Source organism: Nicotiana sylvestris, chromosome 9 (assembly GCF_000393655.2).
Source record: "Nicotiana sylvestris chromosome 9, ASM39365v2, whole genome shotgun sequence".
Lineage (NCBI taxonomy): Eukaryota > Viridiplantae > Streptophyta > Magnoliopsida > Solanales > Solanaceae > Nicotiana > Nicotiana sylvestris.
Window position 1 is genome coordinate 88,432,770 of NC_091065.1, and position 12,670 is coordinate 88,445,439.

General features: G+C 40.4%; 1 protein-coding gene across 1 annotated transcript; it reads right to left on the reverse strand.

Moving 5' to 3' along the window:
* Window positions 1-453, reverse strand: LOC138877893 (uncharacterized). Its single transcript, XM_070157539.1, has one exon. It carries the CDS (start codon window positions 451-453, stop codon window positions 1-3), a length of 453 nt encoding a protein of 150 aa, XP_070013640.1.
* Between the last annotated feature and the right edge of the window lie 12,217 nt (window positions 454-12,670).

The window sequence follows — 12,670 nt, forward strand, 5'->3', positions numbered from 1 at the left end:
TCATACATCCAAAGCATAGTTTGCAAGATGATCCGCCAGTTTATTCCCTTCCCTGAAAATATGTGAGACTTTAAAATTATCCCTGCCCAAGAGCTGCCAAATCTCCTCCACTTGTTCCACAATACACCAAGGAGGCTTCCACAATCCTTCAACTATATTCTTCAAGAGCAAAGAGTCTGTTTGAAGCCATACTTGCATGTAATTGTGAGCACTACAAATCCTTAAAGCCTCCAGAATTGCAACTGTTTCAGCTTCTGTATTTGTTGTAGCATTGATCTCCCTTCCAAGAGCATATACTAAATCTCTATCATTATTTCTTATACACAAACCAATTGAGCTCCTCCCTGGATTCCCCCTCGAGGCACCATCAGTATTTACCTTCACCCAACCCACTATAGGCAACTCCCCAATCACCTTGTCATACTTCAGCCTAGGAGTATAGTTTTCCAGCATTGTTAACCGATCTTGCCACTTATGAGGAACATTAGTAAGCCTGGCTTCCTTACTCTTACAAGAGCTTGAAGAGAAGAGGATACCTGGTAAATAACCCAACTGATTGAGACTACTTCCCCATGTTTAAAGTTGTTTCTCCTTTTCGACAGTTCCCATATAATGCAAGAAGGAAGGGCTTGCATAATTGGCTTAATTCTGGGCAGCACCTGAACTGTACAACAGCTAGTGATCGCCTGATGCAATGTCAATCCCTCCAATCGTATCCCAGCTCTAGATAGGAAATATTTCCATACTGTCTTGGCAGCCTGTGATGTGAAGAACAAATGTATCAAAGATTCTTCTTTTGGCTCAATACAACACCAACATCTTGAAGGCATAAAATATCCCAATCGCGTCATGAAATCATCAAGAGGAAGTTTATTTTTTCACACTTTCCACATGAAGAATGAGATCTTGAAAGGTAATCCCTTTACCCATATCATTTTGTATGCAAGTCTTGGATTATTTCTCCTCCTTAAATACTCCCATGCAGACTTTACACTAAAATTACCAGGGGCGGATTTAGGGGGGGCAAGGGAGTTCACCCGAACCCCCTTCGCCGAAAAAATATACTGTATATATAAGGCAAAATCAGTCTCTATATATTAAGTTTTGAACCCCCTTAACACAATCTAAAAATATAGTTTAGTGGTCAAGGGAGTTTAAAATATACATAAGGTCATGAGTTCAATCTCCACTAGATACAATTTTTTTTGAACCCCCATCGTCAAGATCCTGCCTCCGCCACTGAAAATTACCACGAGTCTCAAGCATCCAGTATGGTACATCTAAAGTGTTCTCCATAACTGGAGGCTTAATTTTCTCCAGAATGTGCACAACAAACTCCTCAGACAGAATCTCCATAATTTTCTCAACATTCGATGCACCTTCCTCCACCACTTCATACACATTGTGAATTGTTTCATCAATCAAAAAAATTGGAGGAACTAAGAAATATAAAGCCCCTAGTCCTGTCCAGTTATCAAACCAAAAAAGAGAAGAGCCCATCTTCAGTTGCCATGTAATTTGATGCTCAATAGCATCCCTACACTCCAACATTTTCCTCCAAGTATGAGATCCCCTCCTCCAAGGCACAATTATAGCATTTAGCTTTTTGCAATACTTTTGGCACATAAAGGAACTCCATAAACTTGGCTTTGTTCTAAAATTCCACCACAACTTACAAAATAAAGCCCTTGATACATCATGCAGTGATCTAAACCCAATACCCCCTTCATCACAAGGCATGCACAAAGTATTCCATGAATCCCAATGCCTACTATTGCCTCATATAGTACTACTCCAAAAAAATTGTGCAAATATTTTGTAAAGCTTGTTAATGACATAATGTGGAGGATTCATTGCAGAAAGCAAGTGAATTGGCATACTTTGGAGAACATGAGAAATCAAGATTGCCCTGCCACCAATTGATAATAATTTCCCTTTCCATGCTTGAAATTTATCCATAACCTTAGTGATCAAATCTTGATAATAATCCATCTTCCTCCTAGAATAGAATATAGGACACCCAAGATAAGTGAAAGGAAACTCTTTTCTTCCAATTCCAATGATTCTTTCAACCTTTGTGACAACATCCATATCAACCAAATGATGCATATAAAGGGCATATTTGCTCTTGTTCACCAACTAACTAGAAGCTGCCTCATATGCAGTCAAAACATTCATCACTAATCTAAGAGAGGTAACATCTGATAAAGAGAAAATGATAGTATCATCCGTGTATGCCAATTGGTTGATTTTAGGACTCCACTTAAGCATTCCATAACCACAAAAATAAAGATTCAAATGTAGAGCATTCAAACCTATAGATAGAGCTTCAGCAGCCAAGATGAAAAGTGTAGGAGATAAAGGATTTCCTTGCTTGACCCCTCAAGATGATTTGAGGAAACCATAAGGTTGTCTATTTATTAGCACTAAATACCAGTTGTTTGACACAATCCCAAACACCAACCCTATGAATCTCTCTCCAAACCCCATCTTCCTTAGCACCTTAGTCAAAAGCAACCATGAAAGCCTGTCATATGTCTTGGTCATGTCTAGTTTAATAACTACATTAGGGCCTGCCTTTGTTCTCAATCTTATGCTAGTTATAATTTCTTGAGTTAATAAGACATTTTCAACTATACTCCTCACCTTAACAAATCCAGCATGTTCCTCCGATATGATATTTGGCAGAAAACCTACTAACCTCTCATGAATCACTCTTGAGATGATTTTGTTGGTGAAGTTGCTAAGGCTTATGGGCCTAAAATCTGAAAAAGTTGTCACCTCCTTCTTCTTAGGCAGTAGGACAAGATTAGTGTGAGTAACACATTTGGGCAATTCTTGTCTATTGAAGAAAGCTCTGACCATATCAAAGATGTCATGTCCAATGATATCCCAGCAAGCATGATAGAAACTGGTTGTAAATCCACCAGGACCTCCTACACTCTCACCATTTAAACCAAATACTGCTTGCTTGACCTCCTCTTTATTTGGCTGTTTCAACAGTTCTGCATTTTGCTCCCCATATATCAGTGTAGGAATATGATCAAGTATACGAAAATCTAAAGGAACATTATTTTCAGTAAATTGATCCTTGAAAAATTTCACTGCCTCCTCTGCAATTTCCTCATCTTGTTCCAGCCATATACCAGTACTGTCTTGAATTCTTTTAAGCTGAAGCCTTTTCCTTCGACCATTGACATGTGTATGAAAGAACTTTGTGTTCCTCTCTCCATTCTTGAACCATTGCATTCCAGATTTTTGCTTCCAAAACTCCTCTTCTATAGAAAGATATCTAATCATGTCTGCATGCACCTTTTGTAACCTCTCTCTATTGTCTTGAGAAGGGACAACCTCAAATTGAACTTCATGAACCAAAACAACCTCCTCTAAGCTTGCTATCTTTTGGAATATATCCGCATATGTTGCTTTGCTCCATATCGACAATGCTTTCTTCAGTTTCTTCAATTTATAATTGAAAAGTATAAACGAATTGGCATAAAAATCAGCATGCCAATTTTCTTTCACCACTTCTTTATAGGAGACATGCTTGATCCAAAAGTTTAGAAATCTGAAGGCTTTCCTCACTGGTGCTGTTTCAACATCACATTTTAAAAGCAATGGGCAGTGGTCTGAACCTATTTTTGGAAGATGAGTAACCTCCAATCTAGGAAAAGTTTGCTGAAATTCTATATTAGCCAAGCAACGATCAAGTCTCTTAAAAATACATTCTTCATCTGCTCTCCTATTCCACCATGTGAATATACTCCCTTTGAAGCCTAAATCTGAGAGGTTGCAGGTGTTTATACAATGCCTAAAGTCATCAATCTCATTCAATAAAACTGGCAGACCCCCAAATTTCTCCTCTTCATCTCATATTACATTGAAGTCCCCCCCAACAAGCCATGAAACTGACATATTTCTTGCCAAATTATACAATGAATCCCACAACTCAATCCTCTCTATAGAGTCACATTTTGTATATACCAGTGTCAATATAAATTCCATATGAGATTCAATGTGAAATAATTTTAATGTTAGCTGCTGCACCATGTCATATATAATATCAATTTCAATTACCTCATCAATGAACACCCATATTTTATTGGAGACATTTGCAATCGCCTGAGCAAATCCAATTCTTCTTCTATACCTCTCCAGCTTCCTAGCTTGTTGTTTAGGTTCCATGAGTCCAATGAACTCAAAGTGATGTTTTTTATTCATTGTAATGAGCCTCTCAAAATCCTGCATGGTTTTCACAGACCTTATATTCCATATCAGACCATCCATTATAGGTTATATAATTTTGTGAGTGTCCTCCTTGTTTGTACTCCAGTTGCAGGAACAATAGATAATTCCTTTACTGGATCCTTCACAGTCTTCTTCCTCCCTTTTGTTGCAAATGTTGCTTTGTCCATGTGCATAGGAGATAAGTCACCTTATCTTGCTACGTTTCTGAAGTTTTGAGCAGTGGACTCTTCATCAAATTCCTTGCCTGCTCTTTCCATGTGTTCACCTGCTCCTTTATCTTGTATGACATCTGTGTCAAGTTCTCTAGCCTACACAGTAGAGAATATAGATTTATCCTCAGGCTGTTGCTGCCTAATTTGACTATTATCCAATGGAACAATGTTGATCATCTCCACATTCACTTGGTCCTTGACCTTCTGCTTATTTCCAGATCTGGTACTCTCTCTTGTATTTATGTTGGTCACTTTAGGTATTACTGTAGGCTTCCCAATTCCACCCCAATCTCCCATTTTCACATTAATGTCTTTAGGATTAACTACAGTAGTATTAGGGTCCCTTGTTTAAGCAATATGGATTCCTGTCTCATTATTAGCATTATCTGCATCACCCCTTCCTTCTTTGTTCTCATCAATAGTCTTTGGATCCTCCTTAATTTTGTTGATCAGCTCCTCCTCTTTGTTAATATTTGCCTCATCATATACACTTTGCTCCTCTTCTTCAATATCAACATCTGAATCTCTTTCAGCTTGCATACCATCTGGAATGTCTCCTTCTTCTGAATCCTCTATTTTTTATACTCCCATAATCTACCACCAGTCCACTTGACCTTTTCTATTGTTATAAACAAATCATCACTTGCATCTGATTCTGCATGTGCTCCTTTTTTCTGCTTCTTTGCTAAATTGTCATCAACCCTTGTGTCTTGAGATGGAATCTCCTGATAAGATGTATTAGTAGCTACAGCATTGCCAACTAGAGCTCTTTGTATCCATTGTGAGGTAGTCTCCACATTTAATTGTTCACCACTCATTCTTCCAGTTAGAGTATTAGATACCCCTTGCTTTGCTGCTTCACTCCCTTTTGAGAATGGATTAAAGTTTAGGGCTGAAGGATTTAATCCTTTCTTATTTCCAGTAGGTGATGCTTTTTTGGGACTTCTACTACCTGAACCTCGATTCTTTTCCTTAGCAGGAGATATCTTTTCCACTTGAGTCACTTTTTGAGCAGCCTCAACAATAGCCAACTAATTTTGCTCATTCCCTTCCTCAATAGCCTCCAAAGCTGCAAATTTGTTGGACACTTGCACCTTCTTTTCATCTTGCACCTGCTGCACATTGGTATTACCTGTTGGGACAATTTCTTTACCCTTCTGAACTAAAGCATCCATCTTCTTGTCACCATTCTTCACACGATTATCCTTAACCTCCTTCTATTGTTCACCAGTTGCATTAACATTCCCAACAACCTTCCCACTTGAAAGAATCATTAGAGGCTGATTAGTCTGCTCCTTATTGTTCCCTTTCACTGCTGCAGCCTAGTTGTTCTGATCATTAATCATCAATTCTGGATACAAATGCTAGCACTCAATCTCCTCATGGCCTTGTAATTTACATTATTTGTAATACTTAGGCATCATATCATATTTGATGTTGACTCATTCTGTCCTTATATCACCAGTTGCCTCATTCACAATGTCCATTCTCACCTTCTTTGGAAGGTCAGCTAATAAATCAACCATGACCTTAACTCGAGCGCAACTTGGACGAGTCTTATTTATTGTCACCATATCTAAGTGTAATGGCTTTCCCACAGCTGAAGCATGTGAGAATAAGCACTCCTTAACAAAGTAGGTAGGCAACAAACCTGGGAATGATATCCATGCTATAGCCATAGGAGTTTCCTCTCCAGCTTTAAACTTAGCATCATATATGAGAGGTCGCAATTGATATTCATTACCTACTTTGTCAGTGACATAATAAGCTCCTTTAAATGAAAAATAAACAAAGTCTTGCCACAAGGTCAATCTAATAAGAACATGCCTATCTCTTAAGAATCCAATACTACACTCTCCCTTAATCCCACATTGCGCAGGAACAATACGTCGGATTTCATTAAGATCTGGCCATCCATAAGCAAATTTTCCAGCCACTGCGTGTTCAAGTCCCTCAATGACGTTCATTCGTTCAACTTCTGTCTCAGTAAACACTACTATGGGTTGCCCATTGAGAATTGCTGCTCGTCTCAATGGAATAGGATCAACAGAAGCTTTCCGTTCTTGCATGGCAACATTTATTGTGCATGGTTTCAGGATTTTGGAGTAGTTTAATGGCTGGGTGTTTGTGTTTGGGGCAGTAGAGGGTGTTGTGGTGGAGGGGGAAGGCTGACCATGTAAGGCCCTGTGAATTTCCTACTCAGAACCCCGAATCTAGGTATTCTGTGCACCCAGGTTCCACGAAAATGTATCATGATCTCAAGGAAATTTATTGGTGGAATAACATGAAGAAAGATGTGGCGGACTTTGTGGCAAAATGTCTGAATTGTCAGCAAGTAAAGGCCGAACGCCAAAGGCCCGGTGGATTGGCTCAAAGCATAGAAATTCCAAAATAGAAATGGGAGATGATCAACATGGATTTTGTGGTAGGGTTACCACGCACTCCGCGCAAGTTTGACTCAATTTAGATGATTGTTGATCGACTTACAAAGTCATCGCACTTCCTGCCAGTCAAATCTACCGACACAGCGGAGCTGTATGCTCAGTTGTATATCAAAGAAATAGTCAGGTTACATGGCACTCCAGTCTCAATCATTTCAGATCGAGGGGCTCAGTTCACAACCAACTTTTGGAAGAAGTTTCAACAAGGTTTGGATACGCAGGTAAATCTTAGCACAACTTTTCATCCACAAACCGATGGTCAAGTAGAGCGGACTATTCAGACGCTTGAAGACATGTTGCGCGCTTGTACTCTTGATTTCAAGGGTAGTTGGGATGACCATTTGCCACTCATAGAATTTGCTTACAACAACAGCTTCCACACTAGTATCCAGATGGCACCATTCGAAGCACTGTATGGTAGGAGATGTAGGTCTCTCATTGGGTGGTTCGAGGTTGGAGAAGCAGAATTGATAGGGTTGGACCTCGTGCATCAGGTCATGGAGAAAGTCAAGATTATTAAGTAGAGATTTAAAACTGCTCAGAGTCACCAAAAATCCTATTCGGATGTGCATCACAGAGATTTAGAGTTCAAAGAAGATGATTGGGTATTTCTGAAGGTTTCCCCTATGAAGGGCATCATGCGGTTCGAAAAGAAGGGAAAATTGAGTCTGAGGTATGTCGGACCGTACAAAATCATTCAGAGGATTGGTCAGGTGGCATACAAGCTCGAGCTACCACCTGAGATGTCAATGGTACACCCGGTCTTTCATGTGTCCATGTTGAGAAAGGTAGTGGGAGATACGTCCTCTACTGTGCTAGTTGAAACTATTAAGGTTAATAAAGAGTTGTCATATAAAGAAGTTCCAGTTGCCATTCTTGATAGGCAAGTTTGGAAATTGAGGAATAAGGAAATTGCATCCGTGAAAGTGTTATGGCGAAACCAGCAAGTTGAGGAAGCCACTTGGGAAGCTGAGGATGAGATGAAAAGAAGTACCCACATTTGTTCGAATAGTGATGTAATAGCTTTTATGCACTTAGCTCCTATGAACCCTTATCTTCTGATTTGATCTATGTAAAACTGTCCTGTTTTGTTTATATATATACATGTTGCAAATATGGACATGGTTAGTATTGTACGAGTTATGTCATGTCTTATGTCCATGGAATGTGTACCCGTTATTAGGATATGTTTCTGGGGCTCTCTGATAGGTGGATAGGCCTAGATACAAAGGAAACTCTGGCGAAATTTTCGGAAATATAGGGAGTTAGCTAAATTTGGGGATTGGAAACATGTTTCAAGTTATAAAGAACAGAAGATTGGACTAAGACTGTTAATAAGTGAACCTTGATCCTCATTCGAGGATGAATGATCTTAAGTGGGGGAAGATGTAAGGCCCCGTGAATTTCCTACTCAGAACCCCAAATCCCGTGGTGCTAAGTTAGGAGCATGTGTTAGGATACCCCTTTGGATTGAACAGTGCATTAAAAAGTCAAAAAATAATGTTTTCCAGAGAAGTGCAATTTTGCGGTAGCATACCAGGTATGCGGACCGCATAGGGGGCATAGTCACCGCAAAGTGAGTTAGTATGTTAGTAAAATTTGAGGTTAAATATGCAGTACATTATGCGATCGCATAACCGATATGCAAACCGTATAGTCGTCGCATAATTTCCTTGGGATTTTGTAAGGAGCAGTTCTGCGGTGCATTATGTGACTACAGAACGGGTATACGGACCACATTTCTGCCGCATACCCAGATAGAATGTTTAGATTTTGGGAGCACTTTTGTGGTCCATTCTGCGGGCCGCATTTCCACTTTGTGATCGCAAATGCGATCGCAGACCTGATCGGGGCTCCAATTTTCTAAATTTTAAACCCGACCCCTTATCGATATATTCGGTGTTATAGTTCATTTTGAGCATATTTCCTGATGCTTTTAGAGAGAGAGAGGGTCTTAGAGAGGGAAGTGCTTCCCATCAAATTACTCCATGAAACCTTGCCAAATCTTTGAAAATAATCAAGTGAGGGCACCTAAATCTTCATCCCAAGAGGTAAGACTTCATTACCTCAGCTCTTATTCTTATGCTTAGCAATAAGGGATCACAAGTGAAGTAATTCATGGGTATAAGAATGAATTTCTTGCATGCATACCACACCATAGAATATTGGGAGGTAGTGAACTAAAAAGAAAGTAATTAGGATATAAAATGATAGAAATTTCTCTCAAAAAGGGCCTAAGATCACAATGCACCTTTAGTGTTTAATAGTATGCTCAAAACAAGCTAGAATCTCAATCTCGTCTCTAATTCTCGGTTTAATTTGTAATTCTTACACAATAGATCGAAGTGCTAAAAGTTCCAAAATTTTGTAAGGAATAAGGAAAGCTTTATTGAGGTATGTATGGCTAAAACCACGTCTTTTAGAAATTGAGCTTCATCATTGGTTGTGTGAGCACGGTAAGATTAAATTGAATTGTTGTATTGATTGCTATTTCACTTGACTTGGTGTTGCAACCTTATATGCATGGAAACTGTGTCTCAAATTGATCAACATGCTATTCTTGATAATTTGAAAAGGTGCAAGGACTATGAATCATGTATCGAAATGCTTAGACCTTAGATTGAAATTGAAGTGTGTTGTTGTGCCATTTACATGAAGTCTCATCTACGCCTACAACCTTATTTGCTCTTTTGTGCCATACTCTCTTGAATTACAAACCTAATGTTGAAAATGGGAACAATGTGAAACATGAATTGTGGAATGTGAAAATTGTGGCCCCAAGTGTTAGTAAACTAATACATGTGTAACCAAAGATTGGAGTGAGATGAATAATGGAAAATGGTAACGCCTTGGTAAGGCGGCCTAGCCGACCGGGCCGTGATCGGATGCCATGACATATAGACATGGCGGTTATGCATTGATGATTGAAACTGGAAAGTGTGAATAGAATATTGGTAACGTATCCGGGAGACGGCCTAGCCGATCGGGTCGAGATCGGACTCCGCTCAAGATAGCGGTGGTAATGTGAACGATGTGGAACAGTATGAAATGCCCAACTAAAGGCTATGGAAACATGATGTGAAGGTTGTGTAATTCTTTCATGTTGATAATGTTGTGATAGTTTAAAGCTTTGGAGTGATACCTGTGATTTCCTTATTTGTGTATGAAAGTTCTTTCTAATTTGATAGTGTTTAGTTATACATACTAGTACTATTCCATGGTACTAACGTCCCTTTTGCCAGGGCGCTACATTTTTAAATGAATGTAGGTGGCTCCCTTGCGGATAGTGCCGATCGTGTGTAATAGAGCATCCTTCTTCTCAAGAACTTGGTGAGCCCCTTCCTCCTTCAAGGGGCTATATTGCACATATTTTTATTGTGGACCTTCACTTTTGAGGTATAGTCGGGGCCTTGTTGCCGGCGTTGTCACATTTATCTTTTGTATCCTTAGAGGCTCCGTAGACATATGTGTGGGTCATGTGCGGGTGTCAGATGGGTGTACTTACTATGTTGTAATTCTAACTCCTGTTTCTCTAAAGTATAAATGTATGGAACCTCAGAACTCATTTATGGTTTGATGTGGTGATTTAAAATGAACTAGTAATATGGGATGCACTATCTTCCCTTGGTTAAATAAATGGAAGCATGGTGTCCTTATTCATATTGAGTTGGGTAGGTAGCGTTTGATAAGACTTGCTCAGTTGGGATCACTTGATTGAGCGCCGGTCGCGCCTCCCGAGGTTAGGGCATGATAAACTTGGTATCAGAGCCTAAGGTTTTGAAGTGTCCTAGGATTTCTCGGAGTCGTGTCTAGTAGAGTCCTTCTTATCGGTGTGTAGTCGACCACATCTATAAGTTGGAGGCTACTTGGGGCATTTAGGAATAACACCCTTCTTTGATATTCTGGATCGTGCGGTGAAATTGTTTCCATCCCTAATTAGTGCGTTGTTCTATCTTTCAGTAAATGGCACCTAAGAAGAAAGTGAGAATTGGCCAAGTAGCCAATGCCACCTCATGAGTGGCTAATGAATCATTGCTTGATACTATGGGTGAGGGTAGTCGCCCTTCTATCACCCTGCCTGGTACTCCTATTCCAGAACAAACTACCCCAGTTCCTGCACCTGCGGGGGATACTACTATCCCTCCCATTGATACTCATGTCCCGCCTCCAGCCCTAGATTTCGATTCTGGTATCTCTGATAGGGATCTTAGGGGAGCTATTCAGATGCTGACTTAGCTAGTGGCCTCCCAGGCCAAGAGGTCAAATGCTGCACCCAGTTCATCTAGCCAGCAAGGGGATTCCACCAGTTCCAGGGTAAACAGATTTCTTTAGTTAGACCCTCCAGTGTTTTCGGGTGCCAATCCAGAAGAGGACCCTCAGGATTTTATTGATGAGATGCACAAGACTCTCAGGGTCATGCGTGCAACTAAGACAGAGGGAGTAGAGTTGGCTGCCTACCGCTTGAAAGGGGTGGCCTATGCGTGGTTTGAGTTATGGGAAGATTCCTGCGAGGAGGGGAGCCCTCCGGCGAGGTGGAGTGAGTTCGCTGATGCCTTTATTGACCATTTCCTGCCCGCTGAGACAAGGGTAGCCCGTGTGGCAGAGTTTGAAAATTTGAGTCAAGGTAACAGAAGTGTGTAGGAGTACCACATGGAGTTTGCTCGCTTGTCCAAGTATGCCATTCAAATGTTGCCCACAATGGATGCCAGGGTGTGCCGGTTCGTTCAGGGCCTTAATTCTTTGACCATTAATGAGGTTTCTACGACTGCATTGAATTTCGACATGAATTATGGGAAGATGGTAGCATTTTCTCAGGCCACAGAGAACCGTAAATTAAAGAACAGAATGGAGAGAGAGGGTAGCAGCAAGGCCGGGTCTACGGGAAATATGGGTGAGTCACTAGGTGGGGGAAGATAGGCTTTCAGGGGAGGATCATCAGGGCCTTCCCAGTCTATTGCACTGTCTTCAGCCAGTGCACTGCTGTCAGGGCCCAGCCAGCAGCAGTGGAGTTGTTTCAGACCCGATCAGGGTAGCAAGGGATCCCATCAGCGGGGTCAGTCAGGAGAGAGTTTCCAGCAGCAGCAGAGGTCCCCGTGCCCCAGGTGCGGGAAGATACACTCAGGGACTTGCTATCTAGAGTTACCTATATACTATGGATGTGGGATGATGGGTCATATTCAGAGACATTGTCGTGCATCCCACCAGGGAGCGGGTAGGGGCATAGCTCAGTCTTCCAGTGATACACTCAAATTACACTTTAATAAATAGTGTAAGGCAGTCGGTGTCAAATATAATAACCCAACAATGTTGGGGTCGAATCCCACAGGAAATAGGTGTGAAAAGGTTACTCGATTAGTGTGTTTCTCGACTAAAGTCGTAGTTCTATCCAGTTAATGGTAACAAGAGTATGAATTAATGGTAACAAGAGTATGAGTTGAGTTTGATTTGAAGTAACAACTAGTTGAAATATTGAGAATGTAAATAATTTGATTAAAGAAACCAAGGTCGTGTCCCCTTTAATGAAGTGTAATGCTATCGGTGTTAATATGATATATTTCTAATGGAAGGTCCTTTTGATATGCAAATGATGTCTAAATGTCCACCCAATATTTTCCAATAGTTGGGTAGTATCTCCTCTTTATGATTTTTTCCAAATATAAAAGAGTTGTAATTAAGAACAATCAATATATGCCAAATAAAACCCACTTATTCCTAAGCGATTCTATTAAACAAGGTTTAAAGCCTTGAGTGTTTGATTTACTTCTTCCA